The following is a 21154-nucleotide window of genomic DNA, read 5'->3' as shown; positions in this document are numbered from 1 at the left end:
GGAGGCAGATGGGTGCCCCCAGGGTAAAGCAACTGGAGATTCATTCTCTATTGATGGAAACTCCAAGACAAGAATAGACGGCAATTAAGGGAGGAGGCTGGACCCTGCAGAGAACACAGATTTCTCATTCCTGCAGTTAGGAGACCTCCCAGACCACACGTGTGCAGAAAAGGCCCCTTGGAAACCAAACTGGAGCCAAGTCAAGGGATGTTCTACCTAGAAGTCTTTTCAGTAGGATCCATCTTGGCTAAGAGATGCACGTGTACACAAGAATCCTGAGATATACCAAATATGGACTGCAAACCAGGCAAATCATAATGATTGGTCAAAGGAAACCTGAAAGAAATGCTCCATATAAGTGATTCAAACTGCCATGTGGGCACAGCTCAGGGAGTCTCCCTCTGAGTCTGCCAAAATGTCTATCCATATGTACTGTACTCTTTTTCCTAATAAATACTTCACTTGCTTCACCACTTTCTGTCTTTGTGGAAATTCTTTTCTGCAAAGTGCAAGGGCCAGGGCCCTTGTCACTGACCACTGCTCTAGTGGCTAGGATCTGGTGCTCTCACCACCATGACCCAGCCCAATCTCTGGTTGGGAACCAAGCCCCGCTCTAAGTCATTGCAGGCCAAGGCCACCCAATTTCAGTCCTATAGTTTAAGGACTCGAATTCTAAAACACTTGGAGTGGTAAGGCATTCCCACTCCAAGACATATGAACAATTCTCACAAAACAATTGATTTTAACTTGCTTTTGCTTCTACATCATATTTTCTGACCTAGTAACCACTGCAGGAGGGGGGGGAGTCATTCAGCAGTGCGATGCAAAATTGAATTTCTGAATTTTCATATAAATCTTTTTGAGAAGAAATCCAATCAGAATTCTCAAAATCCAATCAGAATTCAGTTAGGACAGTATGATCCAAGAGACAGCAGTGGCAAAAAGCTCTATTCCAATCAGAAGTGGAATAAAACTTCTCTGCCTCTCACTCTCCAACTAGTGAGTTCCTCAAAATTTGGTTGTTTTTTGGTTGACTGAAGCCTAGTGAGAGGGGAAAAAAAAAAAAAAAAAGAGTCAAAAAGCTAAGACCTTGGACACCAGGCACTCCAAATCATGATGTCAAGTTTCAGGTGAAAGATACAATACACATATGTTTTTAAATGTCTATATATTCATATGAAAGACTTCTAAATACAATTTTATTTGGGATAAGGATACACAGGACTAGAAAGAAAATTTTAAAACATGAGTAAATTTCTCCTTTTCAGTTAATTTTTAGGATAAAACTCCATTAACAATTTACTACTTGTTCAGAACAAAAGTTTCTGATCATGTACAGATTTCCAAACAATCCACTTAAAAACAATAATACTGTTTATCATATAAAGTCAGGTCCCATTGCTGATCTGTTGAAACATTTACTAAAAACCTGAAAATAAATCGGAATGTGAAATGCTGAGAGAAAAAAAAAAATCAGTGAGTAAATCATAGCTATTCATTTGGTTTAAAATAAAAAGTTGAAGAAAAACAACATATTTCAAAACTGAGACCAAATGGTAAGATGTACGAGATGTCAGGTACTTCAGAAACCCTATAATTTTCTATGTCAAGAGAAACAGACACTGTCAAATGAAAGAAAACTTCATAAAAATTAATTTATATAGTTATTACAATATAAAGAAATATATTAAGTAAAGCTGCTTTTAAAAAATCTTTTCAAATAAATGAATATATGTGTCAAAGTTGCTCATACTTTCCAAAGTAGAAACAGCATTAAATGAAGTTTTTTTCCTTCAAAGAAATCACTAAATTATCACATACAAAGCAACAGTGCAGGAACAGTTTGGGGGGAAACTGCTCATAACTTCATCTCCTTGAAAACTGAAACTGGAATTAAAATTTCCTCTTATAAACTGTGACAACTGTCTAAAGAGAACATCTCTTATTCTGTGACTTTTCATTTCAAGACTAGAAGGCCTAGCAGGGAAGTAAGCCTAGAACTGTCATGATATTAAAGGATTATCTTGAAGAGAAATAATCCAGCTGCTATTTATTATAATACATATACATATACATAATACATATAATATATAATAAGTATATCTGAGTGAACTTGACACTTGTCCTTTAAACTTACCTCTTTAGGTTGCCCAGGATCCAACTGGTCTAAAATCAGTTGTAGTTTTCCTTGACAAAATTTGTAACTCTGTAACATAATTAACAGGACATTCATTCCTTCACTCATTTAGTAGAATTTTAGAGGTATTATTATAAATGATTTTAATATAATTCCAAGCACAAAATGCATTCTGAACAAGAGAAGGGAATGAACTAGTTTGGTTTGGCAGCAAACTTAGATTTTTTGTATGCCAAGGCATTTAAGTGAGAACTTAATGTTCTACTAGGACAGTGTACCTTCCTATATATGAAGGTTGTCATTTGCTGGGCAATTGCAACATGCAGAACATTGTAAGACTCAAAAGACATAAAAAAGTAAAAAGTATTTTACACCCAGGAATCTGAGATCTATGAAACAAAGACACAACAACATAAACAAATAAGGTACTAAAGGTACCCAAACCCTAACTATAATGCCGACTGAACTTTTTTGTTCCTTTTCTTTTCTGTACTTTTCTGTAACCTTTCTTCATGCCTCCTCTTAAGTGAAGAATTCCTGAAGTAAAAACTTTCATCTAGAAAAAAGCTTATAGTAGACCATAAGCTGTTTTGGAAAAGGAAAGACTCTTTTTTCTTTTCAAAGCAATTTAAATAATACCTAAAATAACCACTTAAAAATAAAAGCTGCCATCATTATGGAGTAGCCTCATTAATATGCTTACTAACCTATGTAAGATATTGGGTTCCCAGGTAGTACAGTGGTAAAGAATCCACCTGCCAATGCAAGAGATGCAAGAGACTCAGGTTCGATCCCTGGGTCAGAAAGATTCCCTGAAGTAGGAAATGGCAATCCACTGGGGAAATCCCAAAGACAGAGAGGCCTGGTCAGAAAGATTCCCTGAAGTAGGAAATGGCAATCCACTGGGGAAATCCCAAAGACAGAGAGGCCTGGTGGGCTACAGTCCATGGGGTGGCAACAAGTCGGACAAAATTGAGCGTGCATGCATCACTATACAAGATTCCTTTGTCATCTTAAACACAGTATAAATTATTCCTAAAATATTACATAAGCAATGAAATGACTTATTATACTAGAAATCAGAATAAGTCTAAAAGTGCGGAAAGTGGGAATACCTACCTTAGTTTTCTGTATTTAACATTTCCTCTAGTGTTGTTGTGTATCAGTGGATGGGCAAATTTCCATTGCAACTAACTGCAATAATTGACTTAACTATAGCATGCAGGTAATGTGTTCCATTGAATACAGATTTCTTAGAAGTATTTAGAACAGCTGAAAGAGTTATATTAAAAATGCCTGCCCCTCTGCCCCACCAAAAAAGGGCAGTCCAGTGGTTAAGACTCCATGCTTGCAATGCAGGGACCATGGGTTCGATCCCTGGTCCAAAAACTAAGATCCCACATGCCATACAGCACAGTCAAAAAATAAATAAATAGATAAATTCCTGAGGGAGCAGGATCTGCTAACTTCATTGCTGCTGCTACTGCTGCTGCTAAGTCACTTCAGTCATGTCCGACTCTGTGAGACCCCAGAGACAGCAGCCCACCAGGCTCCTCCGTCCCTGGGATTCTCCAGGCAAGAACACTGGAGTGGGTTGCCATTTCCTTCTCCAATGCATGAAAGTGAAAAGTGAAAGTGAAGTCGCTCAGTCATTTCTGACTCTTAGCGACCCCGTGGTCTGAAGCCTACCAGGCTCTTCCATCCATGGGATTTTCCAGGCAAGAGTACTGGAGTGGGGTGCCATTGCTTTCTCCGAACTTCATTGCTAAAGCAACACAAAATAGATCTGTTGGTGATATCAATATAGGTAGATAACTCCAAAAGGAAAAATATTTTTAAAACATATTCACATGTATGAAATTGTACTCCAAGCAAACAATTTCTGAGCAAACTCTACAGAGAAAAGGGCAAGAAGTAGAACAGGCTGATAATCTAAGATGAATTTGGTCCTACTGCATGATCATACAGATACTAATTAAAGGTCTTTAAATGCCAAAGTAAGATTTGTATACATTTCTGTCAAACAAGGTATATCTAAAGATAGTGAACACAAGATGCATTCTGTAACTTTTGTTGTTTTACAGAGATGTACTCACTTTATTCAACACAAACTGAAGATTACTCACATTAGTCAATAATGTACTAAGTTCAAAATTCACACCACCCTCAAAATTAATTACTCTAGAAACCTCTTTTTAAATCTTTGGTTTGTAAACTGTATAAACCACTGAAATACAACTAGCGAAAGAAAGACACCGTTCTGTTGTTGAAACAAATGGCTATGGGAAATAAAATATATAAATATTAAACCTAGTTCATTGGAAGGACTGATGCTGAAGCTGAAACTCCAATACTTTGGCCACCTCATGCGAAGAGTTGACTTATTGGAAAAGACCCTGATGCTGGGAGGGATTGCGGGCAGGAGAAGGGGACGACAGAGGATGAGATGGCTGGATGGCATCATGGACTTGATGGACATGAGTTTGGGTGAACTCCAGGAGTTGGTGATGGACAGGAGGCCTGGCGTGCTGCAGTTCATGGGGTCGCAAAGAGTCGGACATGACCGAGTGACTGAACTGAACTGAACTGAAACCTAGTTATTCCTCAGGCTTTAATATGTCTAACTGCACAATGAGTTCTTCCCTATTCTCACAAAAGGAAAAGAAGAAAAAAAAAAAAAAACCAGGGATGAGGACAATAACAGCAAACACTTACATAAGAGCTTAATATGAGGCAAGTTTAATGTGTGCAGGATGCTTTATGTACATTAAACCTGCAAAGCAATCTTATAAGGTAAATGTTATTACTGTCTCTTCTATAACAGTTAAGAAAATTGAGACACAGACGGCAGAGCCAGAGTATGACTTGTTTTCAAGATTCAGAAGGAATTAGCTTCATGTAAAAGAGCTTTTCAAAATTGTAGTGCATCTAAAACTTCTTAAAACTATGCACCCACTCTTCATTAAGTCTTAAATATAAAACAAAGCTATTAATTCAAAACAAAAACAAGTTTTTTAAATATTTTCAAATGATAAAGTTCTTAATTTCCTAGATACTTAAGTTATGTGAAAAGTGCTACCATTGAGAAATAGAAACAAAAACCTATTAATATTTAACAGTATAAAGGAACACATATTCATGAAAGTATTAGCACTGTTAATTAAAGAAATTAGCTTTTCTGGTATCAAATTGTCTCAAGACATTACTATTAAACAAGCAAGCAGGCAAGCTCACACCTGCACCTAACCAATTCTCCTCCCAATCCACCTGTCTCCAGCTTAACTCTAGGCAGATGCACTATTGATACTACTGTGTTCTTTTTTTCTTGTCTCAAATGCCTTTCCTTTTCTACATTTTTAGGATTTTAGGTTTTTATCTTTTTCTGTTTATAAGGCAAATAGTAATAATAAAAGTCTGATCAATTGAGGATAGCTAGAGAAGGAGGAACTTCTGAACAACAGTCTGGGCTGCGGTTATCCTGTTGCTCTAGCCAATGCTACTGAACAAGGGAATCCTGTGATTCTTCAGCAGTACTATTACAACCTAAAAAGCAGAATTCCTCACCAAAAAGAACACTGTAAAACTCCAAAGATTTTAAGTGAGGCCAAAAATGGGGTTGAACTCAAGATACTCTAAGATTTGAGAAGTTAGGGAAAAACACAAATTAGAGTGATCCAGTGCATAGCACAAAGGCTTCCCCAGTAGCTCAGCTGTAAAGAACCTGCCTGCCAATGCAGGAGACATAAGAGATGTGGGTTCAATCCTTAGGTCAGGAAGATTCCCTGCAAGATCCTGGGAATGGAAACCCACTCCAGTGTTTTTGCCTAGAGAATCCCATGGACAAAGGAGCCTGGCAGGCTACAGTCCACAGGGTTGCAAAGCATAGCACATACTCAGGGCAAAGGTCTCACCCAACAGAAGAAAAGAGCTACTTAAGAAAAGTCTTAGTGAAAGATTCAAAACCTAGTAACAAGATGGAGTTCAAACTGTTTCCAGAAAGCAGTTAAAACACAAAGTCCAAGTAGTAGCTTCTTTTCGAGAAAGTAAAAAAAACAGAAACAACAAACCTGGCCTTCAGGTGAACAAGTAAGTGGGAACAAGTGGGAAGATATTAGTTTCGGCACTGCTACTGTAACAAGTTACCATAAACTTCATGCCTTAAGAAAAAACCAATTTATTTTTTTTAACTGTTAGTTGTTCCCAGGGACCCATTTTTTTCCCTCCTATAGCCACATATTTTTATTTATATTTTGACTGTGCTGGGCCTTCACTCCTACACGTGGGCTTACTCTAGTTTCGGAGAGGTGCAGTGGCTTCTCTTGCTGCAAAGCACGGACCCTAGAAGGAGTGAGCTTCAGCAGCCGCAGCACAAGAGTTTAGCTGCCCCACTGCATGTAGAATCTTCCTGGACCAGTGACTGAACCTGTGTCCCCTGCATTGGCAGGCAGATTCTTAACTACTGGACCACCAGGGAAGTTCTCAATGACAATTTACAATTCTAGAGTTCAGAATACATCCACAGAGGTGTGTTCCTTCGCCTTCTGGGAGAATCTATTTCCTTGCCTTTTCTAGCTTCTAGGGACTGCCTGCATCCTGGGATCATGGGCCACCTTCCCTCTTCAAAGCCAACAACCACTCTGACATCTTCTTCAGCCTGCCCAGCACTTTCTCTGCCTCTGCTCTTCCTGAGTCTCTTTCATATGGACGCCTGTGATTACATTTGGCTCACCTGAATAATCCAGAATAATCTCCCATCTTAATTTAATCATATTTACAAGTCCCTTGGGCTATGTAAGGTAACACGTTACAAATTCTGGGAATTAAGACATGGATGTTTTTGAAAGGGCTGTTATTCTGCCTGCCATAGGGACCAAAGGATGGGCTTCAAGGAGAGGTAGCCATGAGAGCAAAGAAATGCCTTACATAGGTTCACGTTACAAAAGAACAGCAGGGACTGTTAGACTAAACTCACCCTCTCCATACAAAGTGTACATCTATCTTTTCAGCATTATTTTGCAGACTTTTCCATGCTTAATCACAGTATCAAATCCTTTGAGAATTCTCTGCTCACAACTATAGTAAAAATCAGCCAACTTTATTCTTCAATATGCTCAAATGTACACAAATAATCTCCAAGGAAGTCATGTCCAAAGTTTTTTTAATAATGGATCAATATACAATACGGATTCAATATTTAAAATAACAAGGAAATAAAGCCTACTCTATTTATAAAATACAAGTGTTCTACTAATATCAAAACAGCAGCATCAAAATTGTTGACTAAATATTATTCACAGAACAATTCCGTTTTTTAAAGCCCAGTGCAAGTAACATCAATTTTGAAGGCATCAATAATAACATCAATATTGAATGGAATGAATGATTGATATATCTTCAGAGACTCGTTCAATTCTGAGCATATTAATACAGCCTCTCTTTGGCCAGCTGAAGCAAAAGAATCTTTTTTTACTAAACGAAAGCATACCCAAACATCTCAGCCACACTAACAGATCTTTCAGGACAGTTCTGGCATTTATGTGATTTTTCTCCCAAAGGTCCAGGGATCCCATGCCTTGTTGCTGGTGGGCCTAGTTCAAATTCAATTCAATTAGTCCCTTCTGAAATAAAGTCATATTCATAAGGCAGGCACTGTAATATGCAGATATACTCTGTGGACATTCCAAAGGAAGCCATATAAACTTAAAGCAAGATTCCTTTTCAAGAATCAAAACAAAAAACAAAAATATCTTCTGAACGTATGATTCCATATCTACCAAAGCTTTGAATTTCTTCAAAAATCTATGATTCTATGATGGGAAATAACTTGGCATTTGAGATTAACACGCTTAACTGCCAGCTAATCAATACTATTTAGATCTAAATATCTGTACTTCTTACAACAAAATTGAGCTATTTCAAATCCTAAAAGATGATGCTGTGAAACTGCTGCACTCAATATGCCAGCACATTTGGAAAACTCAGCAGTGGCCACAGGACTGGAAAATGTCAGTTTTCATTCCAATCCCAAAGAAAGGCAATGCCAAAGAATGCTCAAACTACTGCACAATTGCATTCATCTCACATGCTAGTAAAGTAATGCTCAACATTCTCCAAGCCAGGCTTCAGTAATACGTGAACTTCGTGAACTTCCAGATGTTCAAGCTGGTTTTAGAAAAGGCAGATTAACCAGAGATCAAATTGCCAACATCTGCTGTACCATGGAGAAAGCAAGAGAGTTCCAGAAAAACATCTATTTCTGCTTTTTATTGACTATGCCAAAGCCTTTGACTGTGCGGATCACAATAAACTGTGGGAAATTCTGAAAGAGATGGGAATACCAGATCACCTGACTTGCCTCTTGAGAATATGCAGGTCAGGAAGCAACAGTTAGAACTGGACATGGAACAGACTGGTTCCAAATAGGAAAAGGAGTACGTCAAGGCTGTATATTGTCACCCTGCTTATTTAACTTCTATGCAGAGTACATCATGAGAAACGCTGGGCTGGAAGAAGCACAAGCTGGAATCAAGATTGCCAGGAGAAATATCAATCACCTCAGATATGCAGATGACACCACCCTTATGGCAGAAAGTGAAGAGGAACTAAAAAGCCTCTTGATGAAAGTGAAAGAGGAGAGTGAAAAAGTTGGCTTAAAGCTCAACATTCAGAAAACTAAGATCATGGCATCTGGTCCCATCACTTCATGGGAAATAGATGGGGAAACAGTGGAAACAGAGGCTGACTATTTTGGGGGGCTCCAAAATCACTGCAGATGGTCGCTGCAGCCATGATATTAAAAGATGCTTACTCCTTGGAAGGAAAGTTATGACCAATCTAGATAGCATATTAAAAAGCAGAGACATTACTTTGTCAACAAAGGTCCGTCTAGCCAAGGCTATGGTTTTTCCAATGGTCATGTATGGATGTGAGAGTTGGACTATAAAGAAAGCTGAGCGCCAAAGAATTGATGCTTTTGAACTGTAGTGTTGGAGAAGACTCTTGAGAGTCCCTTGGACTGCAAGGAGATCCAACCAGTCCATCCTGAAGGAGGTCAATCCTGGGTGTTCACTGGAAGGACTGATGTTGAAGCTGAAACTCCAATACTTTGGCCACCTGATGCAAAGAACTGACTCATTAGAAAAGACCCTTATGCTGGGAAAGATTGAGGGCAGGAGGAGAAGGGGATGACAGAGGATGAGATGGTTGGATGGCATCACTGACTCAACAGATATGAGTTTGGGTGAACTCTGGGTTTGGTGATGGACAAGGAGGCCTGGGAGTGCTGCTGTTCATGGGGTCACAGAGTCGGACACAATAGAGCAACTGAACTGAACTGAATAACTAAGTATAATCTTATGAGTCCTCAGAGTTCTAAAGTTAGGTGTTTCTGTGCCTTTCCTTTCCAGAATGTTCTTGAAAAGTAGCTATTCAGTAAACCTATTGAATAAGCCATCTGACTGCATTAAAGTGAACTAAAATCTCTATAGCCTACTCTTCTTCCAAAGAGTACATCAACAAGGGATGATTTATAGCCACAACATGAAGAAAATTCACAACCTTTGTCATTTTCTCCATCACATCAGATAATTAACAGAACTTATAAAAAATTTAAAACTCAGCACAGTATCTCCTGGTAAATAATGCAGTGATAACTTTTACATTCTGCCTTGCCTAATTCCAAAGCCATTTTTCCTTCAAAAGTGTGGTCTTAACTGCGATTAATATACATATACATTTCATGTCTCACTCAAACTTTCCATATCCCTTTTTGGTATGCATTTGGGATCTATGTTATAGTTATGTCCCTATGTTAGAACTAATTAGGTGAAAATGTTTCGCTAAAAATATCAGGTGGGATTCATATGAAGGTCAAACAGACTCCACGTGGCCTGAAAGTTTCTGTATGGAAATTTATGGTGCATTCATAGGCTCTACTCCAACCAGTTTCTTTTGTTTTCTATTAGGACTAATCTAGACACTGGACTCTTAGCTCTGTTGTAGCCAAATGACAAGGATTCCAATAAATGGGAAGGATAAAATATAAAGCTTCAAATCTTTGAACATAAAAAAAAAGCTTATGCTTTAAAAATAACAATTCATAGCAACTGTCATCTCCAGAAGATAAGGGAAATATTATATCTCCATATCTCATCTATAGTGTAGTTAATATTTGATTAATAAGGATTAACTGGGAATAAGATATTTTGTTTAACTAAAGATTAAGCAGATTGTTTCATTATTCTTTTATCCAAAATCTACCAATTTATTTCCTCATCTCATTAACAACTGTTCAGATATAATTTGCTGTACATACAATTCTAGAAGATATTATTTCATGAACTAAATGTTTTATATCAGATTATGTTATTGCTTATCCTTCTGAATCTTAAAACTAGAAAGTAGAAAAAAAAATCTGGCTAATAAAGAATGTATTGAAGCTAATGATTATTAAACACCATTTCAAGACATAAAGGCAGAATTAAACAACACACCTGATTGAAGGACGAATCACTATCAGAGCAATTGTCTGTGCAATAACTATTGCTTTTCTCCTTTTGAATTTTTTTCTGCCTCTCTTGACTTCGTATTTCGTCTTCTTCAAACTTGTTAATCATAGATTCCACCACTATCATCATGATGTTCTTCAGAGAATGAATCATCTCTTTGTATCTTTAAATTCAAAGCAATCTTTGTAAGAGAAAGACTATTAGCACAAATTAAAATATTCAACTAAATTGAACTTATTATTTTCTTCCATTAAGTCCCTCTAAGAACACAATCCTAAAGGCAAAAGTCAGTTTTTCTGAAAGACCAAATGACACAACAAAATTCACACAACAGGAAAATAATTAATAGGAAATCTAAAATATGTTATTTCCCAAGTTTTTCCATCTGGTTACATGAACCAAGGCAGTAAAATTAACAGAACCCAAGGCAAGATGTTCCAAAGGCAGACTCCAGTAATTAGCAACAAAGTCAACTGCTAATATCAAACTACCAAAACCCATCCTATATTACATGACACTTTCACTTCTTTCTAAAATTTCTCTTTCTCTATTCTCTCTTCCTCTATTTTTACCTTCCCTTTACACCTGCCTATAATTTGTATCTATAGGCATCCATCACCACAACTGAGAACCCAATAGGAATTAAAATATCAGTGGATCCTTTCAAACAGAGAAACCTCTATCAGAGATGTTAGGAAAAGGATTCCTGAAATTTAGTAAAATTTTGAAATGGACAGTTTCTAAGGTCCATTTTAGCTCTCTGTGTCTATCTATCTATCTATCTATTTTTTAAAAACTTGTAATAAATGTCTCTATTTATTAAGTGCAAACTCTCAAACACCCATACTAACATTAAACTAAGATGCTCCAAAACCCTACAGGTAGAATTTTAGAGCTAGATGGAAATATAAAAATAATCTAGTCTACCCTTTATTTTACAAATGAGGAATATGAGATGTGTACTACTGAAATTTCTATACTTAAAAAGGCAAAAATTAAAAGCAACAAGGCATGAAGATTTAAATAAAGATAGTGAATAAAATGGGCTTCCCTGGTGGCTCAGACATTAAAGTAAATAAAATACTAAATTTGAAATCAGAAAACTTGGATTGGAGTCCTCACTACTTTACCTGCAAGCTCTATCATTATAAATAAGTCTCTTTTTTCTTAACTATATATGAGAAAAAGAAAACAATCTAGGACTTCCCTAGTGGCACAGTGGATAGAAATCCTCTTCCCAATGCAGGAGACACAGGTTCAATCACTGGTCCCAGAGGATTCCATATGCTGCGGAGCAACTAAGACCATGCCCCACAACTTTGAGCCTGCAAGCTGCAACTACTGAACCCATGTACTACTGAAGGCTGCACGTTCTAAGGCCACAAGCCACCAACTACTGAAGCCCATGAGCCTAGAGCCTGTATTCCACAACAACAGAAGCAACCTCAATGGGAAGCCTGCACACTGCAACAAAGAGTAGCCCCTACTCACCACAACTAACCCCTACTCACCACCACAACACCCAGGCGCAGCAACAAAGACTCAGTGCAACCATAAAATAAAAATAAAAAAATACAATCTAGGTGCACTCTTCTATTTACTAGATGGGATGCTGTCCAATTCATGAATCACTGAATAAAGGCACTTAGGGCTTTAAATTAAAAAAAAACACACACACACAATCAAAGCTGATCTAGTTCACATGGTCATAGCAAGAAATAAATAAGAGTATATATCTGAAAGTTCTTTGTAAATATAAAGCATGATAAAACATATGTCCATTGCTATCATTACAATAATGGAAATACATTAGGAAATAAACACAGAAACTTCCTTTTCTTTATATCCTGGTTAGTGAGTCATTTTAACTACATAAATCTAAGAAAGGATAGGTAAGGTACTCTCCCATAGAAGTAATAAAATCATGCTGAGGGATTTGGATAAAAATAGTAGACTGAGATTTTAAAGTTTAAAGAAATTTTAAAATATATTTTAAATTATATATTATACAGCATCAAATACATGATTTCTATATGTAACTTATACATTATATACTTAATAATGTTATTTAATAATGTATAATTTACATATTATATAACTATAAATAGAATATACATAAGCTATACATGTGTATATTTTTAAAGTCTCAGAAATTATGAGAAAATACAAAAATACTGTAAGAAAATAAGAATAGATTAGGAACAATACAGAGGGAAAACACTACAGAAAAGAACTACTATAGAAATGAGAAGCAGCCCAGGGAAAATTCAAGTTCAAAAGTTTATAAAGAGCAAGAAGGATAACACAACACTGTTAATCAACCATAATCCAATATAAAGTATTTTTTTTTAAAAAAAGGCAAGAAGAAATTGAATTCTAAGACACTCTTTAGACTAGCTGCTGAAGTACATATAGGAACTAAGTTAGGAGGCCCCAGCTTCCTCCTTAACACACTCCAAGCACCAAGAAACAGGGAAGTATAACAATGTCCTGGTAGCAATCAAAAGCTATCCACCACAGCTGTGCTCCCTTTCCACAGTAACTGGACTGTACAGCTGGGCACAGGAGTGAACTACACTCCCCAGACTCCATTCCAGTTAGGTATAGCCATGTGAACATATAAACTCCTGTCCCCTTAAATCTTACAATAGAGTGGGACTTCCCGGGTGGCACAGTTGATAAGGTCTGCTTGCTAATGCAGGGAACATGGGTTCAATCCCTGGTTCAGGAAGATGCCACAGAGCAACTAAGCCTGTGTGCCACAACTCCTCAGCCTGTGCTGTAGAGTCCACGAGCAGCACCTACTGAGCCCACGTGCTGCAACCGCTGAAGTCTATTTGCAACAAGAGAAGGCACTTCAAGGAGAAGCCCATGCACCACAGCAAAGAGCAGCCCTGGCGTCCTGCAACTAGAGAAAGCTTGAGTGCAGCGAAGATCCAATGTAGTCAAAAATAAACTAAACTGTTTTTTAAAAAAGCTTACAACATATTGCCTTAATAAAGGAGAATAAAAGTAAATCTCAATAACTTACAGGGTAAGGGTAATTAAAATCCATAAAGTTTCATTTTAGACATATTTTCTCCAAAAAATATAAATTACTAAAATACAGAATTCTTCTGCAAGACATATCAGCAAACTAGCTAAAGGAAGACAAAAAAAAAAAAACTAGAGAGTAAGACCCTCAATATCAACAGCTACACAAACTGGAACTCAGTAGCAACTGTAGGTTTGGAAAAAGCCTAGGACAGAATATGGACACCACTGAGAAGATTCCCATGTAAAACTCTGCTTTTAGCATTAAAAAGTTTCCATTTTCTAACTAAGAGTTTTAGTCCTCCTTTTAGAATATTTAATGATATTGCCATAAATAGACTACTAGGAATTATAATAAAGAGGGTTTCCCTTACCTGTGGTTTCACTTTCCATAGTTTCAGTTATTAAATGGAAAATGCCAGAAATAAACAGTAAGTTTTAAATTGTGTGCAGTTCTGAATAGGTGATGAAACCTCTCAGTCCTGCCCAGCATGTGAACCATCCCTTTATCCAGCCCTGCCTGGTAGTCACTTAGTACCCATTTAGCCTATCAGATTGACTGGTCAAGTCATCATTATTTTACTTAAAGCTGAGTGGAAGAGTGGCATGATCTGACTCATTGGTTTAAAGAATCATTCTGGCTGCTAAGAGAAAAAGAGACTGCAGGAGACATGGGTTAAGGGTGCTTTCAGGGAGCCCTGTTGAGGGAAAAACTACTTTAAAATATTATTGTAGGCATACTCACTCTTTAGATTCCTGAGTTCTTTTAGTAACATGCTGTACAACTGTGTCATAGCCAAATTCCTCACCCTGATTCTGATCAGATGTCCATTTTTCCATTTCTTCTTCAATCATAGACCCCAAAGTGTTGCATATATACTGTCTAAGGTACTTCACAAATTCATAGCTGAAACAAATATTTGAAAAATAAATGCAGTAAATATCATGAATTCATCTATCAACCATACCCAGAAAAAATGTTAGCACAGAAAAGATCTATAACATAATGAGATTTCTTACCTTACTCTAGGATTAAATTAGTTATTCATCCCAAATCATTCAGCCAATCTAAAATTTTGTTGTTTGGTTGTTTTTTTCTTTCTGAGAAAACTGGCAAATTCACATTTAAAAATGACAATGGTGGATAGCAAACTTCAGGACCAACACAAACTTTAATGGGTTAGGACCTTTGCATACTTTGTTATGGTTTGCATGTGATGCTTAAGCATAGGGAAAGCAGTTGTTAGACTTTTATAATTGTTCAAGTTGATGAAGAAAACCACATTAGAATAACAGTAATTATAAAAGAATTAAATAGGAAAAGGTTAAGCTCCAATCATCAGAAGTTTTTTGCATATTTGAAAACTGTGTACATTTTGAACTGCCCTAAATTTCACCTAATCAGCTTTTGCCTATGTTCACAAAAAGAAGCATCTCAGAAAATCTAACACATTGGACATTTTCCTTCATATTTTTAGGGTGATGCCAACATGAAAATCCATTTGCTAACTCACAACAGTATAGCAAACATCAGAGGGCAAGAGTTCCAAAAGTGGGTAATTATTTTATGAAACACATTTAGTAAAAGTAAAGAGCAATGGTTGTAATTAATATCATGATTTTAAATGGTTTAAAAGGTTTTTTTGGTCTCTTAAATGACAAAGGTAATTTAGAACAGGTCATTTTTGTAAATGCCACTATGTTCAAGACTTGTAGTTTGTATATATACCTGTACAAAAAGCCTTGCATATAATATATAGCACAGAAGCTCAAGGAGGGCCTGAATAATTTTCTTCAACATAAGCCCATCATAGTATCCAGCATACAGTCTTCAGTTTAATATTTATGAAGAGATTGTATGTCCGCTAAGAAACAGCCATCTTACCCAGGTAGCCAAGGGATCTCATTTTCAATTTTAGCTGCTTTTGACTGAGATTTCCTGCCCTGCCCATTTCCCCTGAGCTCTGAACAATCTGCTGCTTCCCTGGAATCTCTATGTCTGCTTCAGAAATATAAGTGGCAGCCCTGCCATAGACAGTTCAGGCCCCAAACGACAAGTAGAGATATTTATTATGAAACATGTAGTATTACAGAAAAAGTACAAGCGCAGAGTCAAAACAGCCTGAATGCCAGCTCCAGCTGGTAAACTCTAGCTGGGGTGGCCTGGAACAAATCTGTTTTCTCATTTGAAATTTGGAAACAATGTCTACTTCATTCCTAGACAAGAAACCAAATTGAAAAAGATATTCTTCACTCCCATAGCTTCAATTTCAGATTCAACACAAACAAGTGATTTCTTCAGCTCTTCCTTCAGCCAAAATGTCTCCCCAGAACAAAGGCACACCTGTTATTATATAGGCACACCCCATTTTATTGCACCTTACTGCACTTCACAGATATTTGAGTTTTCCACAGACTGAAGATCTGTGGCAACCCTGTGTCACAGCAAGTCTATCAGCAGCAAGAACATTTACTCACTTTGTGTCTCTGTCACATTTTGGTAATTCTCACAGTATTTCAAACTTTTTCATTATTATTATATTTGTTATGGCAATCTGTCAACAGTACCCTTTGATTTTACTACTGCTGCTGCTGCTGCTAAGTCGCTTCAGTCGTGTCCGACTCTGTGCGATCCCATAGATGGCAGCCCAGCAGGCTCCCCAGTCCCTGGGATTCTCCAGGCAAGAACGCTGGAGTGGGTTGCCATTTCCTTCTCCAATGCACGAAAGTGAAAAGTGAAAAGTGAAGTTGCTCAGTCGTGTCCGACTCTTAGCGACCCTATGGACCGCAGCCCACCAGGCTCCCCTGTCCATGGGATTTTCCAGGCAAGAGTACTGGAGTGGGGTGCCATTGTCTTCTCCAGCTACAACTTGCTAAAGGCTCAGATGACAGTACTTATAGCAATAACATATTTTTAAATTAAGGTATGTGCTTTTTTTTTACACAACTCTACTGCACAGTTAATAGGCTACAGTGTGGTATAAACATAACCTTTATATAAAAAAAGGAAACACCCCAAAAAATCAATGACTTGCTTTACTATAATACTTGCTTCATTTCAGTGGTCTGGAACCAAACATACAATATCTCTGAGGTAAACCAGTATATTAACTACCTTTTGGACAAGGCTACTTTGTTTTATCCCCATATCAATCAGCACAACCTGTACCAAATCTTTCATCCTATCTACTGGCTGCAAGCCATGTCCTCCTCTGACATATCTTTGTTAATGGTACCATCCTTCAATCAGATATCTGTGTATAGCCTCAAACAATTTTCTCCATTACATCTCAGATCTAACTAGTTAGCAAATGCTATAATTACGTAAATTCTTCTTCTATAACTTTCCTTTCCCACTGCCATCAGATTAATGTGCATATTTTTGTAACTGTAGCTAAACAAATACAATGGCTCTCATAAGTCATCCTATAAATGAGTGGTTCTTGAAGTATAACATGAATAAGAATCACCAGAAGGGCTTATTAAAACACAAATTGTTGGGCCTCACTCTCAGAGCTTCAATTCAGGTACACTGTGGGCACAGGTATTCACATTTCTAACAAGTTCCCAGGTGATTCTGATGCAGATGCCTAAGCTGCTGGTCCTAGGACTGATATTTGAGAATCACTGATCTAGACAGATTCTGTACTCAGGTGACTTTTAAACTAGTCTAAATTTCTTGGAGCTTCAATCAGCAAATTCCTACAATGTTGTGTTGTTTCTGGTGTCCCTGCTACACGCTCAGTCACTTAAACTGTGTCTGACTGTCTGTGACCCCATGGACTGTAGCCCGCCAGGTTCCTCTGTTCATGGGATTCTCCAGGCAAGAATACTGGAACGGGCTGCCATGCCCTTCTCCAGGGGATCTTCCCAACCCAGGGATCAAACCCATGTCTCTTATATCTCCTGCAACGGTAGGCAGGTTCTTTACCACTAGTGCCACCTGGGAACTCACCCCTTTAGTACAGTGAAGTGAATTTCTGACATTTCAAATTTTTATTTCAAAATATACACAATTGTATTATTATAAGGAAAAAAATATATAAAACATCCAGTACAAGTTTGTTCCAGGAAATCATCTTTTTAGCTACTATAAACAGAATTTTTTTGATCAGATTAGAAAAAGTATCAATAATGATTTATCTTAAAAAGATACCTTATTAACTTATGTATTATAATACTGATATGTGGAAGTCTTAAAACAGATTATATTCCAGGATTTATAGGATTTATAGGATTATAGGATTTATTATATGATAAACAACTTCATATATTAGTATATAAAAGATTATATACTGAAAAAAAGAATGAATATTTGACACTACCTACAACCTTCTAGGTCAAAGAATAAGCCTCTGAATCATGATGTGAGTGCTCAGTCACTCAGTCGTGTCCAACTCTCTGCAACACCTTAAACTGTAGCCCACCAGTCTCCTCTGTCAGTGGGATTTTTCAGGCAAGAATACTGGAGTGGGCTGCCATTTTCTCCTCCAGGAGATATTCCGAACCCAGGGATCAAACTCCTGCATCTCCTTCATTGGCAAGCTGATTCTTTAACACTGGGCTACCTGGGCTTGGCCTGAATCATGATGAACAGTTATTAAATGCATAATTAATTATTGAAGCACACATATAATTCTTAGCGATTTCCTATGCAGGGATAACACTCTACATAATGAATGTTTTCCTGAAGTAACCACTTAAACACACTAGAGTTCACTAATTTAGAAAATCATTGGTAGATTCTTCTGTAAAACCAAAAATAAAGCCAATTCAATAAATATTGTGTTCCTTCTCTATCACACTAAAAATATGCCAGATTGGAGGGCCACAAAGATGAACACCTATATTAAAGACTGCTAAAATCATGAGGGTTGCCAAGTATTTTATAGAGAGCTAACTAGTGAGCAATTCTCACTGAAATGCAAGTAAGTAAGCTCTAACTCAGGCTTCCCAGGTGGCACTAAGGGTAAAGAATCCACTTGCCAATGCAGGAGACATTAGAGATGTGGGTTTGTTCCCTGGGTTGGAAAGATCCCCTGTGGGAGGGCATGGAAACCGGCTCAAGTATTCTTGCATAGAGAATCCCATGGACATTGAAGCCTGGTGGGCTATAGCCCAGAGGGTCGCAAAGAGCTGGACACAGCTAAAGCAACTTAGCATCCATGCATGCTCTAACTCTGAGGTTCTCAACACTGCTGTATATTAGAATCACCTAGAGAGCTTTTAAAGAGAAGGGAATACCAGACCACCTGGCCTGCCCCCTGAGAAATCTGTATGCAGGTCAGGAAGCCACAGTTAGAACTGGACATGGAACAACAGACTGGTTCCAAATCGGGAAAGGAGTACGTCAAGGCTGTATATTATCACCCTGCTTATTTAACTTACATGCAGACTACATCATGAGAAATGCTGGGCTGGAAGAAACACAAGCTGGAATCAAGATTGCCAGGAGAAATATCAGTCACCTCAGATATGTAGATGACACCACTCTTATGGTAGAAAGTGAGGAAGAACTAAAGAGCCTCTTAATGAAAGTGAAAGAGGAGAGTGAACAGTTGGCTTAAAGCTCAACATTCAGAAAACTAAGATCATGGCATCTGGTCCTATCACTTCACAACAAATAGATGGGGAAGCAATGGAAACAGTGACCGATTTTATTTTCTTGGGCTCCAAAATCACTGCAGATGGTGACTGCAGCCAGGAAATTAAGACGCTTGCTCCTTGGAAGAAAAGTTATGACCAACCTAGACAGCATATTAAAAAGCAAAGACATTACTTTGCCAACAAAGGTCCATCTAGTCAAAGATATGGTTTTTACAGTATTCATGTATGGATGTGAGATTTGGACTATAAAGAAAGCTGAGCACTGAAGAACTGATGCTTTTGAACCATGGTTTTGGAGAAGACTCTTGAGAGTCCCTTGGACTCCAAGGAGATCGAACCAGTCCATCCTAAAGGAAATCAGTCCTGAATATTCAATGGAAGGACTGATGCTGAAGCTGAAACTCCAATACTCTGACGACCTGATTTGAAGAACTGACTCATTTGAAAAGACCCTGATGCTGGGAAAGACTGAAGTGGGGAGAAGGGGATGACAGAGGATGAGATGGTTGGATGGCATCACTGACTCAATGGACATGAGTTTTAGTAAACTCTAGGAGTTGGTGATGGACAGGGAGGCCTGGTGTGCTGCAGTTCATGGGGTCACAAAGAGTCGGACACGACTGAGCGACTGAACTGAACTGAGAAAGCTTTTATGAAAAATACCTAGGCCAGGCCTCTACCACTCCCCGTCTACCAAACTTCCCGGAAATTTTGATACATTTATGGTTAAGGTTCATCATCAGTATTTTTTTTAATGAACTCCAATCAGTCCTACTCTAGTCAAGATTGAAAACCAGGGATTTTTTCTTTTTTAATAGGGGGTCAATCTGAGTGTAAAAATTTATACAATACAAACATGCATAATCAAAGCAATGTCTTCTTCCCTACAGTTCTCTTCTCCTCAAGGCTCAAATCCTAGCTGCTAGTTTCAAAGAAAAGAAAGGAAGCCTGGATCTTTTAGAGAACATGTACAGTTTTGAGTAAAAAAAAGTTTTTTAAAGGCTATGGAAAGCATAGATTAGGGCAGCTGCATGTGGAGCAAATCCTCAGCAAGGCTGGTCTGCCTATACAAGGACTTCTCAAATGACTGCATTTTCCCCTTGTCACTTTATTATACTACCTGATATTCTATCATTCATGGACTCAATTCTCTTAACAGTCATCATCTTACAAAAATGCCAGTAGCCTAGAGATACTGGTTTCCTCTGTTAATCTATTTATCAAGATTATTTTTCTTGCTAATACATCAAGACAACATCAGGCAGATTTAAAGAACTAACGTTCTGATAGTGGAGATGGGATGACATAATTCTGATATATAATATGAAACACTGGATGGCAATATATACCTAAGTGACTCGAGGACATTTAAAGTTCAAGGAGAGTTTGTCAGTGAGTAGAAAGATAAATCAAGATATGAGCACCTGGACTGACAGGATCTCATCAAACTCTAAGATTGTAAAATGCTATGAAAACACCAAACACAACCATCTCCTCCTCTTTGCTTCTTCATAAGGACTTCCTTCCTCCTAAGACAAAGATCTTAAGCTAGTGCAGCTAACACATGAATTTTGCTATCTGTACTTTTAAGACTATAAATGACTCAAACTATTTTTAGGATTGTAAATTGTACTTTTAAGACTACAAACTTGCTATAATTTGATTGTGTCTGGGTTTTTCCAGGTCGGCCACAAGTAAATCAAATAGTAAACCTTAATGATGCAAGCTAATCAGCAGGCATTTAATCTACCTAATAAACTGCTGAAGACGAGTTGACATTATTACAATAGTAATTGCACTGCTGAGAAGAACCATAATGATTCCATTTTAACTTGAAAAGCATTTAAAAACGGACACAGCTAAAGCAATA

The 21154-nt window shown here is 37.6% G+C and overlaps 1 protein-coding gene across 1 annotated transcript in view; it reads right to left on the bottom strand.

Annotated features, from left to right (window-relative positions):
* The window catches only part of TBC1D32 (TBC1 domain family member 32), a 194732-nt gene that overhangs the window by 171148 nt on the left and 2430 nt on the right, over positions 1–21154 (bottom strand). Inside the window, exons 2-4 of the mRNA XM_052645875.1 lie at positions 14423–14584; positions 10630–10807; positions 2138–2206 (exon numbers count right to left, since the gene is read on the bottom strand). Of these exons, the coding sequence (XP_052501835.1) occupies positions 2138–2206; positions 10630–10807; positions 14423–14584 (409 nt within the window). The remainder of the gene's footprint in view (positions 1–2137; positions 2207–10629; positions 10808–14422; positions 14585–21154) is intronic.

Source organism: Budorcas taxicolor, chromosome 9, assembly GCF_023091745.1.
Source record: "Budorcas taxicolor isolate Tak-1 chromosome 9, Takin1.1, whole genome shotgun sequence".
NCBI lineage: Eukaryota > Metazoa > Chordata > Mammalia > Artiodactyla > Bovidae > Budorcas > Budorcas taxicolor.
This window is presented reverse-complemented; position numbering and strand designations above follow the sequence as displayed.